Source organism: Plasmopara halstedii (genome assembly GCF_900000015.1).
Source record: "Plasmopara halstedii genome assembly, contig: Scaffold_410, whole genome shotgun sequence".
NCBI classification, from domain to species: domain Eukaryota; phylum Oomycota; class Peronosporomycetes; order Peronosporales; family Peronosporaceae; genus Plasmopara; species Plasmopara halstedii.
In genome coordinates, this window is record NW_020187331.1 from 1 (window position 1) to 25,436 (window position 25,436).

At 45.0% G+C, this 25,436-nt stretch overlaps 5 protein-coding genes across 5 annotated transcripts; 4 read left to right on the plus strand and 1 right to left on the minus strand.

Annotated features, from left to right (window-relative positions):
• Window positions 1-132: 132 nt before the first annotated feature.
• On the plus strand, window positions 133-437 carry PHALS_09238 (uncharacterized protein; the record flags this gene model as incomplete). The annotated part of the gene is made up of 2 exons (XM_024724701.1): window positions 133-208; window positions 271-437. 2 exons carry the CDS (start codon window positions 133-135, stop codon window positions 435-437), a joined length of 243 nt encoding a protein of 80 aa, XP_024575551.1.
• Window positions 438-636: 199 nt separating this feature from the next.
• On the minus strand, window positions 637-2,599 carry PHALS_09239 (kdtA, waaA; the record flags this gene model as incomplete). Its single annotated transcript, XM_024724702.1, has 10 exons — window positions 637-958; window positions 1,011-1,062; window positions 1,123-1,171; window positions 1,247-1,327; window positions 1,392-1,618; window positions 1,685-1,748; window positions 1,810-2,002; window positions 2,073-2,152; window positions 2,223-2,428; window positions 2,503-2,599. The coding sequence occupies 10 exons, from the start codon at window positions 2,597-2,599 to the stop codon at window positions 637-639; spliced, it is 1,371 nt and encodes a 456-aa protein (XP_024575552.1).
• A 15,917-nt stretch (window positions 2,600-18,516) lies between these two features.
• PHALS_09240 (glycerophosphodiester phosphodiesterase gde1) lies at window positions 18,517-21,860 on the plus strand (the record flags this gene model as incomplete). The annotated part of the gene is made up of 3 exons (XM_024724703.1): window positions 18,517-18,658; window positions 18,723-18,912; window positions 18,971-21,860. The coding sequence occupies 3 exons, from the start codon at window positions 18,517-18,519 to the stop codon at window positions 21,858-21,860; spliced, it is 3,222 nt and encodes a 1,073-aa protein (XP_024575553.1).
• On the plus strand, window positions 21,860-22,526 carry PHALS_15364 (uncharacterized protein). Its single transcript, XM_024724705.2, has one exon. It carries the CDS (start codon window positions 22,162-22,164, stop codon window positions 22,426-22,428), a length of 267 nt encoding a protein of 88 aa, XP_024575554.1. The 5' UTR covers window positions 21,860-22,161; the 3' UTR covers window positions 22,429-22,526.
• Window positions 22,527-22,600: 74 nt separating this feature from the next.
• PHALS_09241 (Molecular chaperone (DnaJ superfamily)) lies at window positions 22,601-25,228 on the plus strand (the record flags this gene model as incomplete). Its single annotated transcript, XM_024724706.1, has 1 exon — window positions 22,601-25,228. The coding sequence occupies one exon, from the start codon at window positions 22,601-22,603 to the stop codon at window positions 25,226-25,228; it is 2,628 nt and encodes an 875-aa protein (XP_024575555.1).
• Between the last annotated feature and the right edge of the window lie 208 nt (window positions 25,229-25,436).

The following is a 25,436-nucleotide window of genomic DNA, read 5'->3' on the forward strand; positions in this document are numbered from 1 at the left end:
CTGCAGCTGCTGCAAGCTATGGTGGCGGCTATAGCTCTTATGGTGGAGGGTACGGCGGAGGCTACAGTGGTGGCTATGGTGGCGGTTACGGTGCTGGTTATGGTGCAGCAGCCGGTTATGGTGCCGGCGGCTATGGAGGTTACCCGCAGGCGTATGCTGGTTATGGTTATGGTGGCTATGGCGGCCGCGGCGGCTACGGCTACGGTGGGTACGGAGGCTATGCTGGCTACAATGCTGGTGGTGCTGGTTCTGGTGGCGATGGTGGCGAAGATGGAGGGTATAGCGAAGAAGTGCAGCAGGGTCAGGGAGGTCAACAGAGTACTCAGGTAGGGGTAGCTCCTGGATACGGCTATGGGGGTGGTTATCGCCAAGGAGGTGGCTCAAGCGGTGCTCAAGGGGCTTCTGGGGGACGATCTGATCGATACCGCCCATACTGAATCATGACATGAGAGCGACCGCTGGAGACCGATAAGCTTTGCGCTATATGGCTTTGGAGTCGCATACTAGCATCCTCTGTCCACACTTCAACTAAAAAAATGTACCGGTATGCCATCGTGAACCAGCTGCGTCAGCCTTTTTGCTTTGTCTTTCTTAATGCATACCTGTAGCTTCAAATGATACTCGAATTCCTCACGTTCATTCTTTGATATCGTCGCTAAGATTTTTTTTTGTGCCTTTTCTAGATCCGCTTTTCAAAATCCAATCGACCAGTTGCGACTCATGCATTGAAAGCGTCGATGCTGCAAGGTCCTCCATTGCTCGTTTCAGCTGGTTTTCTTTTGAGGCTATGGACGCCGAATTGGAAATGTTCTGAATTTTAAAGTGATTTTCAAGTGCTACGATCAATTCTTCTGCGCTTATAACCGATCGAAGCTCATTGACTACTCGAGATTGAAGCTTTAGCTGACATAGAATGTCCGCAAAGTTTTCCATGTAAGGACCCATCAACACGTAGCAGCTGTTCAATACAATGAGCTGATGCGGGATTAGAAAACTGTCAATTAACGTACCCTGCACGCAGAGGTTCAATAGGATTGTGTCCACCACGCTTGACAAACGAGCCTAGTAAAATTTAAGTTCGGAAGAAATTTTCATCAATGTCCACATATATTCAAGCCTTACCTCCTATCACAGCGGTAGAAACACAATTATACATCAAGTGTGTTTCATCCTGAAAAGATGCCAATAGAAGTAAGCTACACACCACATGCTCTTTTTGTAAATGTTTGAGATAGGGCACACGTACCATCGTGTCAACAATGAACAAGTCAACATTGTCACGTGGCAAGCTATCGCGAGAGCGTAAGCCAACCACTAATTTAGGAAACTTTCGAGAATTTTTTGTCATTTTTATAAAGAAATAGCCGAAGAACACCAAGACGCATCTTTACCTGTCGGAGGATCTGTTTCACAATAAAAGGCGCCCGATTCGGGTGGCGAGGAACTATCATTGTTAGTAGTCGTCTATTTTGTAATCTCTTTGTCAACTCGATGTGCACTTTCGCCAGCATCAACTCCTCTTTGTCGTGCGTACTGCCTGCGACACATGCTAGTCGATCCCCAATCGCACGCCGTAGAATCGAAGCTTCATCATCGTTGTCAATCGAGCGTGTGGATGCTGTGCTCATATCATTGATGTTCTCAGACTCAAAATTCATTGTTGTTGATAAAGTAGCAGTCGTACCAAACTTTAAGTTAAGAGCCACACCAGCATTTTTTGCTCCTAAGCTTTCAAATCGACGGCATTGCTAAAGACCAAGCAAACATAAGAATTGAAAACAAAGCTGAATAGCGAAACTTGTGTTTGACCTGCTCGTCTTGGCAAAGCACTAAAGAGAACAAACCCACAATGCTTTTTGAAAGATTGTACAAACCCGGTAGTTGCCACAAACGAAGCGACAAAGCTGATATTCGACCATTCACAAGGCCGATGCAAATATCTCTTCGTGCAGCCTCTGTAATGAGTGTGGGCCAGAGTTCAGACTCAATCCAAATTCCTACACTAAAACTCACAAAATATTCAATTATCAATTTATAAATACTCAGGAAAGTTAGAGAGCTATCAAACTTACTTCGGCTTCCAGGTGTCGTAAAATCGCTCGACGCATCGATGGTGGTCAAGAGGGGCCAGGACACAAATGGCGTTTTTGTTCTATCAGTCCGTTTTAACGAGCATCAGAATCACAGACAATGATTTTATAAGGTTTTACAGATAAGATCACCTCCTTTAGCCGCTCCGTGACAACTTGGCGTGCTGATGTTGTTGTTGTTGACACAACTACTCGCACCTTTTTCTCTGGTAGCGATTGACCCAGTTTGGGACTCAGAGCTAAATTCACGATTGGCAACCCTGACAGACACTCTCCTATTGAGGCACCGTGGATCCAGATCGTGAAAAAGTTTTCTTCAGGACTTGCTACCTTCTGGCCTGTACGCCAACACATTGAAACGATGGTAGATCAGACTAGCAGTCAAACAAATGGAATTATACAAACTTATAACCTGGTAGCCCACTGCGACCGAATCGTTCAGCGGTGATAACATGAGGTACTAGCCGCTTCAGATCTTTTCTACGCACATACCATGATATAAGCGGCATTGTAGCTCTCCAAAGGCAATGGTACACGGAAAGAAGAGAGGCTCCCATCATCTGGATCAGCAAATAAATTTATTTGTTTATGCACCACTGTGATGTCAGAGAATGCCCGTAGATAACAAAACATTAAACTGTTGTCCAGAAGGTTATGTACAAATTTTGGTTCACGTACACATTACTTTTGTGCAATTGCTCAATTTCATTTTGTGAGATAGTGCAAAGCACATGGTTTTATCATCGAATATAGTGAAACATTTATATACCTTCTCTCTATACATAACTCTTGATGAGAGAACCAAACTAGGTATCTTGTCGTTATGGAGGCTCTCCTTTCCACTTCGAAGCATACTAACCCATCCTCTGTGCCATCTAATAGAGTCCAAGCATTTCCTGTGCACGATGCACGATATCTTTGCTGCGCTTCGTAGCACATGTCGTCAGTCCGACGACCGAGTCTTGAAAACTGAAAGTCGAACACACATTGATCAGTTTCGTCTCTGCGACAACTAAGCACGCTTTAAAAGCTCAAGTTAGTGTTGATCCGAAGGGAAGACCGACCTGGCGGCCGAAACACAGGTGCAAATATAATGGGCCAAGCCCTATTACACATGTTGTGTGAATCACATACTTTGTATGTCTCACATTCACTGTACACCTATAGTTGTGTATCCCCTTTCACTTCTGTTGTATCTGAACTGGAAAAAAATATCAGGTTAGCGAGGCTCAAAGTCTACTGGCTGTAATAATACATATCACTTCACCTTTCCTCCTCTCTACGTAAGTCAACAGCTCGCTGGAAGTGAGCAACCCGCTGTGAGGCATGACAGCTGGCCTGAGCCTTCATCAGGAAGTGTGTGTAAGCGGACGGGCAATCCATGTTGCACTAGTAGTCATTCCAACGCCAACTATTTCAATGGATTTATCGATGGATAATGTGGACACCACAGACGATGGTCGTCCTCGGATCAACAGGGAAGAGCATTAGTTCCTAGCGCACAGTGCGTGGTGAAGCTGCGAGCCTTTTATCGGAGATCACGCGGTCTTCAGAATGCTTCGATCGCGTATGAGCAAGGATTTTTAGGATTTCTATCGCAATACCTACCGATGCCAGTCCCGTCACCTCCTCCACAAGTGGTGATGACACCGTCGGTACACACGGAACGTCCCGTGGAATCAATGTATAAAGAGGAAACGAAGATAAAATTGTTCCTTGGTAGATAGAAATGGACATCATTATCTCGATGGTTCATTTTCGTGATGACCGCAGTCAAGTAGCCTTTGCCATGTCGCATTTGGATTGCCGTGAGAAGGATTGGGTGATGATATGGAAAGTCAATCGACATGGCTACTTTGTCACATGATAAGAATTGAAGAAGGCCATGGAATAGATGTTCCTCCCACCGAATGTGACGCTTCGATAACGGTCAAAGTTTCTGCCGTGCCGTCAAGACAACGGCATATTGTACGACTACGTACAGAAGCATCGTGAGCTTCGCGCCAGTATGGCAAGTGCATCACTGCTAGAGGCTGTGATGGTCTTCGTGTTTATGGAGGGACTCACTTATAGTTTAAATGAGGCTAAAGTATTCCACCCGAGCTCTACGAATCTGAAAGATGCAATAATTTTTGCATTTCGTGAGACTACTGTCATGTGGTGCTTCTAAAAAGCCGTAACCAATTTATTTGGGCGGCGGTGACTATCCGTAGGCAGCATGTTCGCTATTACACATGTCAGCAATTCGGACACATCCGCCGTGAGAGTCCACGTGAGAGACGTACCTATCAATATGTTCTCGTCGTTATGGTTCCGAGTCACGTACTACCAATACCACGAGACGTTCGGGAAACGCTGAAACGCTGTAGATGCAGGGCAGTTTACTGGGGATGCAATATGCTCTTGTGAGTGTGGTGGTAGAGCCACTCGTGAGTGTTTAGACCTTGAGAGATCGTTGTCCTTCGTAAACGACACGAGTCGGAGTGGTCTCCTTGTGGTTACAGCGAGTATGAAGGAATACGGCCTCGTTTCGAGCCTTGATTGTTTCTGGCGCGTCGCGTTATTACTCGCGGAAGCAAACTATTACTGAAAATGATTCAGTGCTTTCGAATGCACTATACATAAGTAATGGCTGTATATCAGTGAGTCTGGCCACTGGTACTTTGATCACCGCAAAGTAAAGTACATTTGATCTTCAACTGAGGTTTGGAGACTTGAACTTGAAGACATGATTCACAGTTCTCGAGATGAACACCTGATTTTGAATATACCGTGGCTTGAGAGGCATGAGCCATGTATCGATTGGCGATCAAAAACGATTGGGAATAGCTCTCCTGGTGTAGGTGAATCTCTCGGAAATAACAAATCCAAATCCACTATGCACCAGAAGAAGCGCTCAAGCGAACGGCAGTCGTTTGCTGCTGGAAACAATCCACACTACATTGGTATATGTCATGCAATTCACATTCACTAGGCGAGGGAAGGAGGGAAAATACAGAGTCGTACGGAGTGGCCACGGGTGGTCACTCAGGAAGTCTGTCGATGAATCCAGTGGTGCTCGGAACTGGCCACTTAAAAACGAATACTTCGTTGGTGGGCATGGCGATTTGCTTAACAGAAAATATTTATGAGGGAGAGATGCCGGTTGTTGCCCCCCCTCAAGACAAAAAATGTTGTCGACATGTCGACTATGGCTAGATATGCTAACACTCTTACTAATACAGTGGCTGAGTCGAATTATGGGTTGGTGGGTACAACTGACCACAAAGGTGAAGCTCCGACCTGTTGTGGGGTTGGGTACACACATGTGAAGGAATCAACCAAATTTGTTGATCGCGGTACTGATACTCCCACTCTGGATCGGTTGAGTCCGCGGGAGAGTTAGTCCGGCGTAGTACTCCCCATGATGGAAATATAGCATGCAAATTTGCTGGCGCACGTATTGTGCGCATAAAAATTAATTGCAAGCGAATCTTGCAAAGTGTATTTTCGGTGCTAACGAAGCACCGGTCCTGGTTGTTATGTTGGTCGAAATGATGTTCTTGCAGACCCCGAGAAGATCAAAGCAATTTTAGGGTAGCCAACGCCACAGAATAAAGAAAATTGAGGAAATGGATAAGTTTGTCCAATTATCTACATCGTTTCTCGCGTAACCACGCGGAAAGGTAAGTCCACTATTAAAGTTGCTGTATAGGGACATACCGTGGGAGTGGACATCCACTTGTGAAGAAGCATTCACTCATATCAAGGACAGCTTGATGGAAGCAACATTACTTGCTTTATTAGATGACACGAAGTTGTATAGCGTGGTATGTGACGCTTCTGAGCTTGCAATCGGTTGTGTATTATTGCGAAAGAACTCAGAAGGAAATGATCGTGTCGTGTCGCTTCAATCGCGACAGCTGAAGCCAGCAGAAAAATTACCCTGTCCACGACAAAGAGCTTCTGGTAATGAAATATGCTCTTGGGTTCAATTCCGTTTATCGTCTACACGGATCACCCAGACTTGCGTTATGCAGTTCAAACGCCTCACTTGTCACAGTTGGTAGTCTTTCTTCGCCGAATATAACTTTACGGTCGCATACGAGCCAGGAAGACAGAACGTGCTGACAAGCGCATTGTCCCGTCGTGCTAGCCCATACCAGCTATATCGAAAATGATGTATTCGATACGAAGCTTCGAACGTATGTTGAGGATAAACAATCCGATCATCAGAGCACTGTCATCGAATGATATGAAATTCCATGATAAGCTTTCTGGTCGCTTGAAATCAAGGTTGCATCGTTATGCACGAAAGGATGGTCTCTTTCACTATGAAGTTGCGCATGAAAACGAGCCATGGTTTGCGGTATCCCACAACGATAATTTGAAGTACAAAACAGTGTACGAGGCGCATGATACGCTGGCTGGTCACTTCGGCCGTAAGAAGACCAACCAGTCTCTCAGTGTCCAATTTTGGTGGTCACACATGTACAAGTGGGTGGCGCGATACGTGAAGACATGTGATGTCAATCAGCGTGTGAAGAGCGCACAACACACCCTAGCGCCACTGCGAAGTCTTCCTGTTCCAACTGACTGTTGGAAGGCAGTCGGTCTCGACTTATCGTCGGCTTCTCGCTGATGTCCACAATGACAGACTCAGCAAGATGGTTCGCATCGCGCCTTGTAGCGATTCCATCGATGCCGGAGGTTTGACTTAACTGTTCATTAAACACGTTTTTGCAATCACGGGCTACCGAACGCCATCGTCTCTCATCGTGATACTTGATTCACGACTATAGAAAAGAATTATTCCGAATTCTTGGCACTCGCTTGGATATGCTCACGGCGGTACACACGGAGACCGATGGGCAAATAGAACTTGCCAACCGAGTGGTCGATGATGTGTTGAGGAGCTTCTGTACGGAAAATCTCGCAGTTGTTACCATTGGTTGAGTTTGCTATGAACAATTTGGTTCATTCATCCGCTATATTCACGCCATTTTCTATGAATGGCTTGCGATACCCGCAAGTACCTCTTTGTGCGATGGGTAGTGGCTTTCATGTAAGTGGGGGAGGAGTTCGGCAAATCGTTGCCTCTCAAATTGCTACAATCAATGGTGCGAATATGAAGCGCAAGTACAAGAACGCCCTGAACTTATTCATCATGAGTCGTGTGAATGTGATCACACGGGTGCGAGACGCAATAGAAAATGCGCAAAGGAATATGCAGATATACGTGGTCGTAAAGGCGTTATCGCTGGGGATTATGTACTACTCAGTAATAAGAACTTATGAGACGGTGCGATCTCAAGCTTGGGAAGCTCGATGCTATTACCTCGTTTCGTCGGTCCATTCCTAGCCGTGTAATGCCATGGGAATGCTTACACTATCGATCAGCCAAACTGACTAAGGATTCATTCAATGCATTCGGTAGGGCACCTCAAGCCCCGAGGCTATTTCTAACCTGGGAGTAACGCCTTCTTATTCGAAAGTGGCTTTAGAGCCACGGCTTCGGCACGAGGGTCGCAGGCTGAACCCATTGGCGTCGTCGCCTCAGCATTGCCCTAGGACTGACGAGAGTAATCAGGAGCGCCCGAAACAGAGCGAGATTGCTTGGCATGAGGCCCCGCATCATCCGCAGCAGGAAGGACAGCCCGCAGAGCCTGCTCCAATGGATGGATCCGACTCTCGATTGCGCCCCCAGACAAGTGCTCAATATACCTCTCGCGTTGCCGCGTCGCCGACACTCAATTGGTCACCTTGATCAGCTGGTTCATCAGCGAGAGAAGCTTTTCCACCTTCGTCAAACGCAGCTCCAAGGCGTACGAAGACTGTGGAGCAGCACATAAGAAGCCGAAGAGATGCCCACTTTGGGCACCTTTCCCTCTTCCAGATCGAAAAGGAAATTGATACTACTACACCGAAAACGTGGTGGTGTTGAGGAACGTCCGCGGTTGGAAGGAGCTGTTGGTGACATGACTTGAATATCGAGCGAACGTGGTATACGTGGGAGAATCGTTCTCGTATTCTTCGCGACTGTCCTTTTATCGTTCGCGCGTTTGATGCGGGCCCGAAGACGGACTCCGCCTAAGAAAGGCATCGCTTCCTCTTCTCCTTCTTCTCCCCCCCCCTCGGTCCCTCTCGTCGTGAGTCCGACTGATGACCGAGCGTATTTTACGAGCATCCTTAATATCGCAGTGAACCCAATTCTGCACTGTCAAATGCGCAAACCGAAAGCGCATACTGCGCACCTTCAACAAGTCAGCGGCGGTGCTTGCGCTTTGCAATCGGTGGATGTCGTTGGATTCGGTCGCATGGACGATCGAGTGTCAACTGTCTAGATGGAAACCAGATTGTATTGCAGGACGTATTGAACATACGTGAGAATTAGTGGTAGCCTCCAGCACGAAAAATCGGTCCGATGGCGCGAAAGTACGCGATTTGAGTCATCGGTCGAGCACCCATTCGACTAAGATTTCGTCGAACTCTAGGGTGGAACCATTACGACCTTCGTAAAAGTCCTCATGACGAGCAAGTTTACGATAGCGTAAATGCGCTTAAATACGTAGTACTGGAACAACATCCAAGATCGATGGTGACGAAGATCTCATGTGGAACAAGCGTGTGGGTTGCCACTCTAGGGAGAGTTGGACAGAGCAAAACGAAGAGCGAAAGAATGGTTAAAATGGTTAAAAAAAGTGTTAAACCCTCTTTCGAGTGGGTGGTGGAGTAATGGGCCAGGACCCATACCCCTTTAAATTCTGTTGTATCAGAACTGGAAAAGCTTATCAGGATAGGGAGGTTAAAGCCTATTGACTATAAATATTGAGGTCATTTCACCTTTCCTCCTCTCTACGTAAGTCAACGGCCCGCTGGAAGCGCGCAACACGCGGTGAGGCGTGTCAGCTGACCTAAGCCTTCATCGGTTAGTGTGTTTACGTGGACGGGCAATTCCCGTTACAGCACACCAGCAATGAGAACGCGCTGGTGGGATGCCTAGAAACACACCCAAAGCTAACATTGGTAGAATCAAACCGCGAATCTGCACATTATGAGCTTTTGGCCCTCTAAAAGAAAGACCAGTTAGAGGTCCCAATCTTGACGAGAGATGTCCAGATGACCATGAAACTACCACGCCTCAGACATAGATTCACGTGCCACGCTATCGGTCCCTACGCTAGGAGCTCGGGCGCGAGAATGGGAGCGTACTTGCAGTGCCTCAGTTAGGAAAAATTCCCGACATGGGAAGTTTGAAGCGACCGATGTTGCGGGTGTTTCCAATTGCTGAACAAGAGATACTGTGTGCGTTTGCAGCCTGTATCCACGTATTCAATAGCTAACTATATCCAAAATTAGCGAACTCTCACCACCGAGATGGAAGCAGACCCTCTGCCGTGGCGATACAGCTAGCTTCTTCTAGATATCTCCAAAAAGGTGCGGGTCGCGCAGAAACCCTTCGTGTTCAGCCTTGTTTTCGATGGTGCAGAGGAGTTCCGTTAAATGCGGAGTATAACTTCTGTTTACGGGAGATGAAAGATCTACAAGTGTGTCGGACACGATTGAATTTAGCTATAGCGAGGAGGAAGAGAAATGTATTCTACCCCCTGTGCAGCATCATGATGTTTGCAAATATTACACCTGTGGCGATATCTATGCCCTGTTTGCCACCTTCTACCCTGACGAAGCGGTATAAACAATTCTTTTCATGCAGGATTCCCTCGGGGTGAAACGGCGAGTCTCGGTAGTCGTGGAGCGGTCTAACCAAAAATGACTGAGCCTCATTGTACTTCGTGAAGGTCGATGCCTATGGAGACCAGCGCGATGAGAGCAATTCTTCTCAGATATCACAGATCAGTTTTGTTTGCTATCAACATAAATGTTTTGGTCTTTTTGAATCGTTTAGAGCCATGCTAGATTCAGAAGCAAAAAATATACACGACACGGGACTGTCGAAATTCTATGAAGTACGCAAAGACATTAAAAATGCTGAATCCTGGACACAATCTTAAATTTAATGTGCCCAAGGTTATTCTAAACCTTTTTGTGAAATCTGAGGAGTTTGTCAGCCTGAAGTGTTGCTCCGTTTCAGATCTGTTTCGATAACATAAATTCTTCCTAGGTATAGTGTGACTTGCACACCATAAATCTAGGATCGACTGGAAGTCGAAAACTCTAGGTGCCGCGCATAACCCTCCTGATGCTTTGGAAATTATATATCTACCTCCTCTAGGAAACAGAAATGCTTTTGGCACAGGCATATAAGAGAGATAGCCTCGATTCAGGCCATAATTTTGTCTGATTTAGCTAGCAGCGACGTACCGGGGGTATGAAGATGAAATAGAGTGGGATCGTGTTATGAGGGCTCCAGTGTATATCGGACAGTTTGGTTCCTATCTTCTATAGATATTTTGAAAAATGAAAGAATTAAGAGAGACTGCCTGTCGTGGTCTCCTATGTTAGGGCCAGTGGATACGGGCTACTGAAATTCGCAACAAGAAGAGCTAGGCTCTGAAGTACAATATGTCGGTACAACTGAGTATTGATCACCGTGGAATGTGTTTTTGTGCGATGAACTGAGGCTACATAGGCTAGAGCGACAAATGTTGTTTACTCTTAATGGAGCGACCGCAGTGCCCTTGGGTCTTTCAGTTTCTCATCATTACCTTGGGTAGCAGCTTTGTTGAATTTAAGTCGTTTTCCCTATGGAATTACTGCAATGATTTACAAGACGTTGGCGTTACTGATACATAGACTGGCACCGAAAAGAGAACTGAGCTTATCATTCGCCATCCAATAGTCCTTTACTGAGATCATTTGTGGAGCGCTGAGTGCGAGAAGTGGATCCACTTTCTGCGAAAAACATAATAATCCTTTTATTTGTCGTTTAAGGAATATCAAAACGCAGCGACAAGAAATCCACCACTTTGTTGTTCGATGATCAGGAAGTGCGCCATAAAGATGACTGGTTTCTAAACACATAATCTACATCAAAGATCAATGTCCTATCTTAAGGGGACAGTGTGACGCCATAGGCGTTTTTTCGTGCAAATCGTAAAGCGGGGTTTGGTGAGTTAAACTATATACCTCAATTCGACACCAAACATCTCTTTTCGTAAGGCTTACGCCAAGCGGCGAACTGAGAATAAAAAAACTAAATTAAACTGAATGCCACCGCTAATCCGGTTTGAGCGCCGGTTCATAGAAATAATATGCTGCAGGCAAACATGGTCGTTTATGCCTAATTCAGTGCTTTGGGCCAAATTGATAATTATTATCAATAAGATGGTATAATTTTTCTCACTAATTTCAGGACTCCGAGGTATATACCCCCCGACTGGTTATGACCAGAATTGTTTAGTACACTAGCATCAGTCAAACGTTTGATCTGTTTAGACCACACCATATCTCTGCAAAAAGATATTACATTTGCCATTCGGCGTACATATCATGGGTGATTAAGTGTAAACTTCCTCATTACAACCTTGAACAAGTCTTGAGTGTATGTGCTTAAATAAAATGCTCGTCATCGTGGACAGGGTTGTCTTGGCGCCTACGATTTTTTTGCTTAATTCTCGGCTTACCCTGCACGTCGACTAGAAGCCACCATAGATTGGATGTGGATGAGTCTTAAAGGGGACTTAAGGAAACGCCTTTGCCTTTCCAGCTTCTTGCGCAACTATAGTGAATAGTGAAGACCCTTCACCAATCTTCTAAAAAATGCGACAAGTGATGGTGGGATGTGGCAGATTACATGCCAAATTGACGACGAACCAGAAAGTACCACATCAAGCCTCATGTCTTCTCACTTCTGACCCTTTCAGATACGCTTAGGCCATTTCATGTTGTCTATGAGGCTTCAGCATTCGTTGGAGGCTGTGATTTACTCTATGCAGATGATTATTAGCTCGATATGCGCGATCGCGTCTGCGTCTTGCCAGCTTGCAGCGGCAGAAAGAAATCACCGAGTATACAACATAGAGCTAGTTGCTATTGCGTATTCAGTTGATTTTCAGGGTTGTCATGTTATCTCGGACAAAATTGGCGAGGTAACTAGCTTTTCTTAACCAGTTTACGTTTAAGTTACGGTTTGGGCCGCATCAACTCAATGTGGTGGCGGATATGCTTTTGTACCTCCCGACTATGAATTGTCACATTTACGTCACATGTTGATGTTGCGATACTGACATTGAATACAATGTGTGTTGGGTTGCTAGAAAGACTCGGGAAGCAAAAAATTCACAGCTCAGATGCCATTTTGTCGAAGCGTTAGTTACACGTTTACATGGTTACGTGGCTGCAAGCCTTTTGCTTAGTATTGCATACATTTTTATTATTGTAAATAAAAAAACATATATTTTTAGTGCTACGTTGACTATACTCAGCTCTGAAATCATGTCCTTGGTAGATCAGAAAGCACTCAGTGCTTAGTTAATCATAAGTGCTTCGATCCGCTCTTGGGTAAAGAGTGCGAGCTCATTCTTGTGCGTTTGTTACCGTGGACTCGTAGGCCCTATTTGCGGAGTTAAGGGTCACCTTGTTGTACTTGGTAGTACTTAATGTCAAATTGAAGACTGAACATTATAACATTGTATATTCTTTGAGAATGGATACAATCTGCTCAACTATAAGTTTCCAGAACAACCGGACATGTTTCATAAGATCCTGGAATAATTGGTCAAGAGAGTAGCAGAATTGGCGGCCAGTTGTCGTTTTGGAGACATCCACCAGCCATTTTACTGCTGGTAAGACACCTCTTAAAACGTCAAAACAAGACGTTAAGGGAAGTACAACCGACTTTTACCATAAAACTGCTTATGCTTATTGTTCAATTGTTCGAGAGCAGACACATTTGAATTCTCTCCAAAGTAAAGATGGCCGTGCACTGGCCATGTTCCAAGTAGAGTATCAGTGCATCACATTCACGGTCTCCAAGCTAGATGGTCGCGCACAGGGACGTACACTCACTGCAGTATCGTTGTAAAAGATGCATTCCCGACATGGGAAACGCTGAGCGATTAATACTGAGAATATCAGCATTTGATAAACCAGGCGTGCAGTATGCTATCAAAATTATTGTCCACCCGAAAAAGGGGGGCAGTAGTAAGTTATGTCCAATAGACAAAGCCTCCACTCGCTGCGATAGCGGTAGACTGCAGCGGAGCTGCCATAGCTCTTTGCTTAGAGAAAACTTACTAAGGTCACCGACCTTACGTTCTATATAAAAACCAGTATGAGTGTAGCGGATCGCAATGAGCTACCCCTAATAGTACTTGAGAACCTTAATCAAGGCAAATACGCTCTTCCGTTTAAAATTAAAACTATATTTAATTGATTTTTTTGCGGCAGAGCAGCCTAAACAAAAAAATTAGGTTTTCCTAATTAAATAGAAAAACCTAGTTAATATGCAGAACTACTGGCAGTCCTGCCACATCGTGGCTTCTTGTTACGATGTAGCCACGCCATTGTGTGATTACACCGACTTGTGTAATCCACATCTTTGTACGGTCACACCATCTTGTGTGACCCACCCTTTCATACAAGGGTACCTATAACCCCGTTACACGGACTCTCTATTCATGGCGGGACTGTTATTGACGGTCGTCGTACAGGTGCGGTTCGCATTGAGACCTTTTAGACCTGTTCAACCTCTTTCCGAGATAATTGCGGAGCACACCCTGCGTGTCTCAAGGGCCGATTGGAAAACAGAAGGTAAAAGCTCTACGAACGCGCCGGAAGCAATTGAAGTCAGCCGTATCTAGGATGTAAACAGCGATTTCTTAGCTGCTAAGCTTACCATGGTACTCGCAGGTATAACATTTGCGCCTGAATGCCTGAATTTGTTCAATTGAGTGGTATAGCGAGTTGAGCACCCACGCAGGGTCATACGAAGAACTATCGAGGGATTCCTCGAATCGCGCTCTTCAACTTAGAAATAGTAAAAAATCATTGCACCTCCTGGGTGTCAAACTAATGAGACCCGGTTTTGAAGTAAAAAAACGAATTCCTCCAAGGGCTTTTGCAACATGTTTGCCTTGCAGTTTGCGCAGGAAGAGCTCTGACTAAGGAATGTCGCGCTAACAATGTACAAGTGGTGCAACGCGGTTGCTGTATTTTTGCACAGCGGAACCTTAGTTCGCTTTAACTAACGCACGAAATTCGGACTCGTTTGCTTCAATCAGGATGGAACTCGAGAACCTTGAATTTGATTTGCTATTTGATTTGCTCTACTTTCATCAGGTAACTAATTTATGAAGAATGTCTTTTTACACAAACATGAGCGGAACAAAAAGCCTCTGACGCAAACATTTGTTTTTTGCTTTGCCATTTCAGATGTCAATATACATATAGAGAATTTTGTTAGGCTGATACAAAAACGTACGCTTTACTATTAACATAAAGAACTGCGTCGATCGGTCAGAAGCCAAAAGCCAGAAGCCAGCTTATTCACGGACCTATTCTTCACGTAGCCCCATTATCTTCTTATATTCGCAAATTTACAAAGTGCAATGTAAACTTCGTACAGCTGTACAACAATGTATTTATCGCAATGAAAACAAAACTGGAAGGCGAAATACACAAGTTTACAATGAGTGTCCAAATACACCCCCCCTTCAATTTATAGGCACTACTTCAAAGTTCTTTCAAGGCTCTGCGCAAAAGTACCCGGGCCACAAGCAACCACTGCGTATGAATGCTAGCTCCGCCCTTTGCAGTCTATCGTTTCTACCCCAAGCTTATATCCGCTCGAGAAGTTTTCCCCTTTGCATTGTAATAAATGGTTCAAATCGCCTCCATAAAGGCGCATCGTGACACCAGTAGTCAATTCTCCGTGAGGTCGCCAATATTTTTTTGATATAATCGGCCAACCTTCGAATCCTAAGTAGTCACTTCCGCCCTCACCCGATGATAAACGGCTAAACCGTTGAGCGAAGGACTCTTACTGCACTCAGTCTCCCCCAGGTATGAGCCACGTACTTTGTGACTTTTTCCGTCTGCAGGAAGTGTTACGACACCTTGTTGTGTATACCGTCACTACTCCGCTGGCCTGGTTCAGGTAGTCCAGCTTAATCAACTGGAAACAGTTTTGAGCTCTATGAAGTTACTCGCCACGTCGGAATAGAGCAAAATATTTCTATATGTGCAGGTATTTTGTTCACACCGAGAGCATACCGACTGCCAAAGATATGCTTCGAGAGCTTTTGTCTCAACCCAAAGGTCATTTTCTCTCAGGACTAAAATTTGGTTGGAAACCTGTACCCCCAAAGGATGCACCGCCGATGTTGAGGGTAACGGCGATTATCAATTCACGCGCAGGGCGAGAGAAATACACTGTCTCATTTGTTTATAATCTTACCACGTCGGCTTCAGCGAAACGGAACTCCAGTTATGGTGTCGACTTATGTATGACATCGCAAAGCACACAGCGCGATGCAGAGATTGAGGTGAGATCTCGATACTTTCATAATTCGTAAATTGCAGCCTGTTCGTCTACCTAAGTCAGCTGTTATAGTTACCAAAAATGGTCATAATTACCATAAGGTCGGTCTCCATTCGCTCTTGGGATTCGCGCTGCGGCGGGCAACCCTGCCTCTTCTTTAAGAGAGAAAAAGCTGGGGAATAGCACAGACAAGGGGCCACGCCACGAAAACAATCTTGCTAAAGTGAAATTTTCAACCTGGTATAGGTTCCGGATGAGGGTTTCCCTTCCACTTTGCCTAACATTGGTAAGAGCCCTGGTATTCTCTTAAATGCTTCACAAGAAATTAGGCCAATCCTTGGTCATCGAGCAGTGTCGGCGAAAGTACACCCTTCTGCAGCTGCCTTTAAGAATCTTCCTCGGCTGCGATAGCACGTCAGATCTGTCCAAAATCTCTTTAGCGCATTCGAAACTGAAATGAGTAATTTCAGATCCACTCTCGGACTTTATTATCACAGCGCGTACCCCCAGTGGATGAGAGCCGCGTCGCTGCTTTGGAGCAACGGTTAGCCCAGCTACAAGGAATCCTAGAGTTGCAATTTCGTCTACAACAGAGCCTTCTGATTCGTAAGAGCGTAAGCATGGTGTATTTTAATAAGTTCCGTAGATCACAGCATGCGATCATATTCACTACAGTTAAAACTTAATCATATTTTTGCAACGACAATGAGTGGTCCGATGTAGCGCGGTCGACACAGACTTTTATAACTGCAGCATTGTATGTGTAGGTAGGCTAACTGCATTCAATGAAAGCTTTTGCCTCGCAACATATTCGCATATGTTTTGCTTACCATTGGCATCAGCCTGTTGATGCCGAGGCGTATCCTATGAAAGACTGTCGCTATCGTTGAAAGAAAAGCAACGTTTTTGCTACGAAGTGTAGATAATAGCAGGTCAGCTTGAATCAACAGCCTCTCCTCCCAAGACGATTTTGTGTTTGTGAGAAGGAGCAAATATATCCAGTTATACAAAAAATAGTAAAGCGTGTAGAATCAAGTACAATTTTCCTCAGCGGAGACTCAACGAGTGGAAGCAATTTGCCCTAGCGCCGTGCTCCCTCCGCGCATGACAAAAAAATGTGTTACCTTAGCGTTCCGTCTAACAATTTGGTCTGAGTTGAACATGTCCAATCAGGCGCTCATCACCATGAACAAAGTTAGCCAGAAAATAGCTACTACGCACGATTCTCGATCTGAAATAATGGCCAGAAAAACCCATGTCATTAAATACTATAGCTTGGCTGTAACCTCATCGGAAAGGGTCTCACTGATAGCCGCGAGACGAGGCATCTCGTTCAGACCGCCACACATAGACCACAATGCCAGTAAAACATGAACGCGTCATTTGTAAGACTAACGGTAACTACATAATAACAGAATATCAATGTTCAGCTGGAAGGGTTGACTGATCGAAAAGGGTGCTGGGAGCCCACTCATGTGGCAAAGATTAACACGCTGACACGTGTCACATGTGCGCATATAATTGATTACTCAAGAGTGACATAGCGCTCACTGAGCTGTACGCTTTACGTGTACGAAAGCGGCTTCATGGGAATTCCATGTGCCTCAAAAAGCGTTCTGTACTTGGGGTCCTCATCATGAGACAGCACTACACGCTGGATGTCATATGGGAGAAAGAATGATCCATGGCATTAACGATAGCTTTAAGATTCTCTAGACATATCGTTTGCCATGAATCTTCGTCAAGGCTTGCTTTGCTCGATTTCGACAGAGAGTCTCATCCCCTGTATCATGCTTTCTGAAGTCCAATTTGTCAAAACACCATTTTCGGATGAGCTATCGCCGTACGTGGAATAATGTGATATGCCACCATTCTTTAGCTGTGATAATCGGCATTAATCGTTTAACATCAATTTTTTCTTCAGTACAAAGACATCTAAACCGGAAGCGAGGACAAGTCGACAAGTGGCAAGCGCCAACATAATTGTATATTAGTTATTACTAGTCGCAGGGCATGTATACCATGCAGGAGGAGATATGTGTTGGTTATCACTAGTCGCAGGGCATGTATACCATGCAGGAGGAGATATCATCGTCTCGATGTAACCTTTCGAATTAATTTTCTTTCCTGCTAGCGCAATTTCAAACAAAGTCTACCGACTGTGTACGCCTATTTGGATGAAAGATCAAAGCTGGACAGCTCAAATCAATAACCACTTCGTAGCACTTATCTAGGGAACAGTGCGTTTAGCAAAAGAAACACTGTTAAAGAAGTAACGGAGATGGAGATGACACATCAGACAACAAGACGGAACATGTTGTCGGCCGGAATTTGTAGCTTGCACCGTCGAAAGCTGGGACAAAACCGAGTTTCGCCTTTTATTTCTTAAAGATGACGAACACCACAGGTACCTGTGGACAACTTACACTGACAGACACAAATGGAAGACAAAGAGTTCAGAGCGGCTGCAGCGTGCTCTGCTGTCACTCAAACTATCGCCTTGAGTATATTGAGCAACAAGATATGTCTTTTGGAAGAAAAAATAGTAACTAAAACTGTGACGAGTCTGAATTTCGAGTTGATGCTCCTGCACAAGTCCAGTTAAGGTGAACTTACCGTTCACAAGACTAATACTAAAGCGTAAAACGCTGTGCTTCTCACGGCGTTTTTGAGCTTGCTTACCTGTTTAATTTCTCTCCCGAGGAGGTGAAATCGGCGCGCCATTGGGTAATTCTGGAACAACACGTGGCGACACAACTGAAAAGAGTGGCTTAAAACCTTTGAAATCATCTCGATCAGCAGCTTATTTCCAAATTCTTTCATGCGAGTACACTATCGCTACGACTTAAAAATGTAAGTTGGCCACTTGGCCTTGTCATTAATATAAATTCACTTTACTGTGACGTTTCAGCACCCTAGATAATGTGCCTGTACATCAATTTCTACCGCATTTTGATTTTCAAAATTTGAGCGACATTTCTCAAATTGTTATCAATTTTCTAAAACATGCCAGACGGACGCCCACGCGTTGACTATGACCCGGCTGAAGTGGAGTTCACTGTGCGCGTTCTTGGCGACGCGAATGAGCGCGTTGTGTATCTCTTGGGAAGCGCAATGGAGATCGGTGCTTGGGACATCGAAAAAGCTGGTGCGCTTGGTCTTTAATCATTCTGCATTGAATATGATACATTGTCTAATTCATTCTTATATAGTGCCTATGGAATTGAAAGAGCAACAAGATAATGAGAGCAAGTGGAATTTAAACGTCAAGTTTGCATCGACAACCAGTACAATTGAGTATAAATATGTGGTGAAGCATTCGAAGACACACGAATTGCTGTTGTGGGAGGGATTACCTGGCAACCGGACACTTACAATCGCTTCTGGTATTAATGTTGCGCTGTAAGTTGCTGCTGATGATTTATGAACCTACTAAGCTGATCGATTTTATTATGAATAGAGGAGCCCCTTCGACTCAAAGCTCGACATTTACGACAACGAGTGCACCAGTTCCAGGACCTCGTGACGCGAAATTAGGCAATAACGGCAAAACCAATGGTTTTCAGGAGTGGCGCTGCTGCCGTACCAAGAAAGAGTCTAATCCGTGGTGGGAAGTGGATTTGGGCCACAATTACGTCATCTCTAGCATCCATTTGTGGAATGCAATGACGTATCATGAACAGGCAAGACATTTAGAGGGCCGTCCACCACTAACATCATGCACCTCTACATCGTTCTCAGCACCTCCTCTTTGGATCTTTGTTTCGAAGGAGCCGTTAGGACGTGGAGAAGATTCTTTTGAAGATGCACAAAGCAAGATTGCAGCCGGTTCTTCCTCTGTACGCGCTATACAAATGCCTTGCTCGTATGACAGCCGCGTTCGATCGCTCAATTTCGTTATAGACGCGCAGAGTGTAGAAAAGACTCCGAATGAAATGGACTGTTCTTCTAGTTCGGCAGCAACGCCTTTACCTCCTGTCGAAGGCCGCTACGTGCGACTGCAGCACGTAGGAACTTCTTGTGCTCTTCAATTTGCTGAGCTTGAAGTCTTTTCGCAGGATGCTGAGGTGACACTGGACGAGGAAAGACAAGCAAGATGCGCAACTCGCCGCCACATAGATGATGGATTCTTTGGTATCTCGAAAGCTTTGGATGCTGATTCCCGGGAATATATAGATAGTGGCTGGCTAAATCCCGATGGTGGATTGGCGGAGTTACAGATCTGGACCGGTAGCTTTAATGCAACTAGGCCGGCTATTCAGTGGCTGGAAGATAGAGTTGGCTCAGGGCGTGTGACCGTTGTAATGCGTCATGAGAAACAAATAACGAGGAGCAACGGGACAGATCAGAACGAAATCAAGTGTCAGTCGAAGAAGCAGCCTTTACTTTGTGAATGGGAGCCACTTCCGGTTGAGACTACGAGTGCACATTTGCTTGACAAAGATTCGACAGATCTGCGTCAGCTTTTGACAGCACATCAGGAGCTGGGTGGATCTGGCCTTTTGGCTTATCTGAACAATGATTCGATGTTGTCACCTCCGCCAGAAGCTTCGTCAAAATCGTCGTGGCTATCAAGATTGGCATTAGCTCAATCGCCAGAGATATCCAGCATAAAGGCCCTAGCTGACAAGACAATCACGCACAAGTACAACAAGGGCGACGATATATTGCAGTACTCAGAGCAAAAACATGCTGTATTTTACATTGATTCAGGCCACGTAGAGCTTATTGGTCCGCAATCATCAACGGGATCAAATAGAATTGGAGTAATTCAACGTGACTCTATCTTCAATGAACTGGGACTCATGGGATATTGGTCGAGACAACCAACGTTGTTCCGGGCCAAAGACGATGTGACATGTCAAGTGCTGGATCTAGACGCACTTGTTGAAGCTCTAGGGGAGACTAAGGTGGCTATCATTCGTGATGAGTACATTCGAAGGACGTTCAAGTTGAAGGATTTGTCTGAGGACAACAAAGTACATTATACAGACGATACACATGTTCAGGTGTTCCGTGTTAAGGTGCCTGTGCCTGTTGTAAATGACCATGCGAACAATATTGCCGAACTTACACATCGCTGGACGTTTGAGTTCTACAATTTCGAAAAAAAAGCGAGTTCTGAAGCTTACCCTGACGATAAACTTTTAGGCTCAGCGTACCTTCTTCCGTCGCAACTTAATAGCCAAGGCGAAGCAGAATTAACAATTCCAATCTTTTCCTCCGAGTTGGGCATCGTCGGTCAGTTTACGCTGTCATACTTGACCTTGATTCCTTTTGTTCATCCCAAAAACAATATCGCAAATGTGTGGCGCTCATACTGGCGTGAACGACCGCCGCTTACAATTGGGCACCGTGGTATGGGCCGATCGTACTATCAAGTGAATGGACACCGTCTTGCGCTGACGCGAGAAAACACTCTGGCTTCGCTGATTCTGGCTGGACGCAGTGGTGCTGATTTCGTTGAGTTTGATGTTCAGTTGACAAAAGACCGAGTTCCTGTAATTTACCACGATTTTCTTGTTCACGTTGGTTTGGAAGACAAGAATGCCGGATCGTTTGGCACGAAATCCGAGACTTACGAAATTGGTATACACGACATGTCCTTTCGACAACTCACGCAGTCTTTCACGACTCCAGTGCCCCATCACGGAAGCGAAGGCAAACTATTGCAAAAACGAGTGAAAAAGCATTGGGCACGTTTACAAGGGGACAAGAAAATTTCTTCTCCAAGACGCGGCCCTTTTACGAGTGATGACAGCGCTAGCGACGACGACCATCTCGTAGAATTCTTTCCTCGTTTGGCAGATTTGCTAAAGCATGTGCCTGTGGAGATTGGTCTCAATATCGAAGTCAAGTACCCGGACCCTTTTTTTCACGCGACGATGCGAAGTTTGAGCTGTTTTGCTATTAATGGATATGTTGATAAGATCCTTCAGTGCGTCTTTGACTTTGCTGGCTCACGTCGAATCTTTTTTTCATGCTTCGATCCGAATGTCTGCATTGCACTTCGCGCAAAACAGGCCAAGTATCCTGTGCTGTTTCTAACGTATGGCACACTGGAACCACACGAAGTTGATGCGCGGATAACACTTCAGTTTGCAATCAACTTCGCTAAGATGGAAAAGCTACAGGGTATTGTATCCAACTCCAAAGCGTTCATCGATACGCCGGAGCTTGCACCGCTTGTTAAGAAAACGTTGGGCACTGTGCTTATCACGTGGGGTGATATGAATACAAACCACGAAATGGTCCAATTGCAGAAGCGTTATGCAATTGACGGTGTCATTAGCGACAATGTCATCGATCTTTTAAATCAAGACAAGAAGTTGTTGGCGATGGCTCAGTAAATTGCATATCTATAAAGCTCAGAAATTTTAACTTGGATATATATAAGTATCCGATACGATGTGTAAGAAAGACATTAATGAAAATATCTTACGGATACTTACATATAGTCATTTTTTTTTGAGATAACAATATTTGGATCTCAGTTGTTTTATTCAATAACTTTTTAGAAAATCTAACGACTGATAGAATGTACATCTCCCTTGCCTGCCTTTTAAGGTTCTAGTTGCTTTTTGTACGCTGATATCAAGGATCGAAAGCTCAAAAGTTCAATGGCAATCTCCAATCATCATATTCGACCCCATGTTCTTACAAATTAATACTTTACAATCGAAGGACACAACGGGAATAGGCAATTGTTATCAGGGTCGCGAGAAAGAGCCACTCCCAATGACGGGCACCATAGCGCCTCTTCAGTGCAACCACGATCACTGCTACTCCCGTCTATACTTTGCGAGTTTGAGCTTTCTTCGACCTGGTCGTTGTCACTCCAGTCTTCAAAATGGTCCGAATTCAAAGCATCGCAAGAAGCTGTGGCTGCTTCCTTTGCCATTGTTACAATCGCCATGACTATCCACCATAACTTTAAGCCGACACGAAGCATTCGCTTTTGATGCTAGTTGACTTAGCTTTTCCAGAAATGACGAGTTTCTGATATTATCTTATCTTTCTTCAAAAGTGAAACTTATTTTTAAGATGAAACTGGCATAATAGAAAACCTTGAAACAAGATATTTGCTACTATGGCGCAAGTCACGAGCATACAGTCTAAGGGTCTTTCGCCTCATGAACTAACAAAGCGTCGAGCTCTATTGGCTAAGATCGAAGATTTTGAGGCACGAGGCGCTATTTTGACATCTGACGCTCGCACTTTGCGTAGCCAGCTGCATGATAGTACAAGCGGCCAATGGAAAGCTGTTGAGGTGCGACTACAGCAACTTGCGCGTAACTGGAATCCATACCAGGATGACAATTGTGCGACGACCAACTCCTCGGGTACAAAGAAACGAAAAGTTGCGAAACCACTTGATTTCTATCAGCTTTTGGAACTCCAACATGACGCAAACGTCACCACAGAGGACATTAAAAGACAATTTCGAAAGCTTGCGCTGCAATTGCATCCTGACAAAAGGCGGACGAGTCGTAAGCGCGATCGCAAAAGTATAAATGATGATCAAGAGGACGAAGTTAAGAAGGAAGTTGTGGATACGACGCAATTTGCGCGGCTTCGATTGGCTTATGAGACGCTTTGTGATCCTTTGAGACGTACAGCATACGATGCCAAGCTGCAGGAAATTTATCACTTACAAGATTCTGGTGAAGTTGTAACAAAACAAGTCAAGCTAGAGGCTTCAACGGACTTTGCATCCTTGGAATGGATGGCACGTGTCAAACACAAAATGGATGTGATGGCACGGATTACAGAGTGGGCAAAATTGCTATCCCTTGATGCAAATGAGCTGCGTTTTGAGACGGGAGAGCCTTGTATGGGGAAAGAATGTGGTAAGATTGTGAGTATGGATCGTGATTTAGAGTGTTCTGGTTCTTTGCGTCGCCGTGTCTACATCTGTCTATTGCACAAGTATATACATGCGTGTGATGAAAATTGCACGAGCACATTTGGAGACGCTGAGCTTGATCGCCGCGTGTGTCGAATGCGAGCTTATTGGCTTATTCAGAATTGGCTTTTTGACCAGTTACAAGCTAGTGCCTTGCAGTCACAGTCGTTAAATGACATTTCCATTGAGAAAGCTTCTGGGAATGAGAAATTAAAGCGAGAAAGTTGTGAAGATTCCGCATGCAGGCCAACTTTACATGCGTCAGCGATTTGTGGCCTTGAGCCGTCGAATATTCATCTCGGCGATCAATATACGCGTTTTCAAATAAACAAAATAGCTGAGTGTCAATCCGATGTATGCCGAAGCAACTTTCAGTTTTTGGAAGAAGGCATATACGCTTGTCGTCATCACGGAACCCCTCACGTTTGTACATTTGATCAATGTGATCGACAAGAGCTTCACGTTGGTAGCTACATTTGTTGGGTCAGTGGAATAGTGTATGGTCGTGAACGGGAGCAAGTAGGCACTGATGTGCGTACACGACGTATTATCTATTCCGACGAACAAGGCGAAGACAGTACAGTCGAAATGGAAGTGCCTGTGATGCTTCCATTAGGCAAGACGACGAAGTATTTACTAGAAGGCGATTTATCGAGCCGTAATCTTGGAAATATGTCGTCGCTTTCACCACCGCCTCCCGATGAGAAAGCTTGGAAAAAGCATTTTCGTTGCAATTTGAATGGATTTGATATTCTTGCTGATAACTCCCGGTCACCTCAGCGTGAGTCGGGCAAGAGGTTTAAAAGGGACCGCGAACAAGAGCTAGAAAAGTCTCCAGTGCGCAAACGCTTAAATCAACGCTTGATATCCAAGATACAGCAATCCGAAACGACATCTTTCCACATTTTTTTGAAGTTACCTTCTGCAGTTGCCACACTGCCGAAAGTAGCGCTGGAGCTGGAAGAGACAACAGGCAGCTATCTTGACGATGATAATGACGCTACAGACAACAAAAACCTGCTACAGATCTTTGTGAATTCAAACCATACTGTCAATTACATCAAGTACTGGATGGAAGAGCTAACCGAACAACAACTTTCCATATGGGACCAGCAAATTTACTGGAGTGACACCCTGATTGGCGAAGAAACGAACGTGATGGTCTTAGAGGAACATGGTATATCGGTGGGTTGCGTATTAGAATTACGTCTTCATGACGACTGTCCATTGCTTTTGTCTACCTGGAATGGCAAGAGCGCAGCAACCGGTGGTTGTATTGAAGCTCCAGTAGAATACAACACGGTACAAATATCAAAAGAAGCAGCAGAAGAGCTGGATGATCTCTACAAAGAGTGGGAAAATGTAGGGGCTGTCGAGGAGCAAGCTTTCGAAGAAATTCGGTTAAAGCGACAGCGATTTAAGTTGCGTCGCGCAATTGAACATACTGAAGTACTTCGGTATGACGATGCCAAGTCTGAAGCACGACTGCTAGGTGTAATTCAAAAACAGGCTTTAAGTGTCAGCGATGACGGCAAGTTTAACCGTCAACTGCTCCCACAAAGTGCACATTTGCGAGGAAAGAGTGATTTTAAACGAGACTCAGCGATTATTGAAAGTGAAGTTCTGGTGAAGGAAGAACGAGAGCAGGTGTCAAGAGGAGTGGAGGCGATGAGATCAGTATCGAACGATGCACAACCACTAATTGGAGTCAAAAGTAAACGAGGAAGCACATCACAAAACACGTGTGTTCGACATACACATTTAAGTATCAAAGGTCGAGGCAAAGACTCGTCGACAGCTCTCAAACAGTGACATTGTAATCGCCGTGGATGGGGCGTGGAAGGCCACGCGAGCTCCCGCTCCTTTGTACAATGCTAAGACTCCCTCGGTTCTGCTCACCATAAATAAGCGCATGATTCAGTAAAGTTTGGAAGCAAAATACTTAAATGGACCTCACCTAACAATCTGCATGAAACCGTTAGCAATTCCATGATACGCTGCGGAAACTTCTTGCGGCGCG

Coding starts and splice junctions, on each gene's coding strand:
- PHALS_15364 (XM_024724705.2), top strand. CDS start 22,162: ATGTTCTTACAAATTAATACTTTACAATCGAAGGACACAACGGGAATA.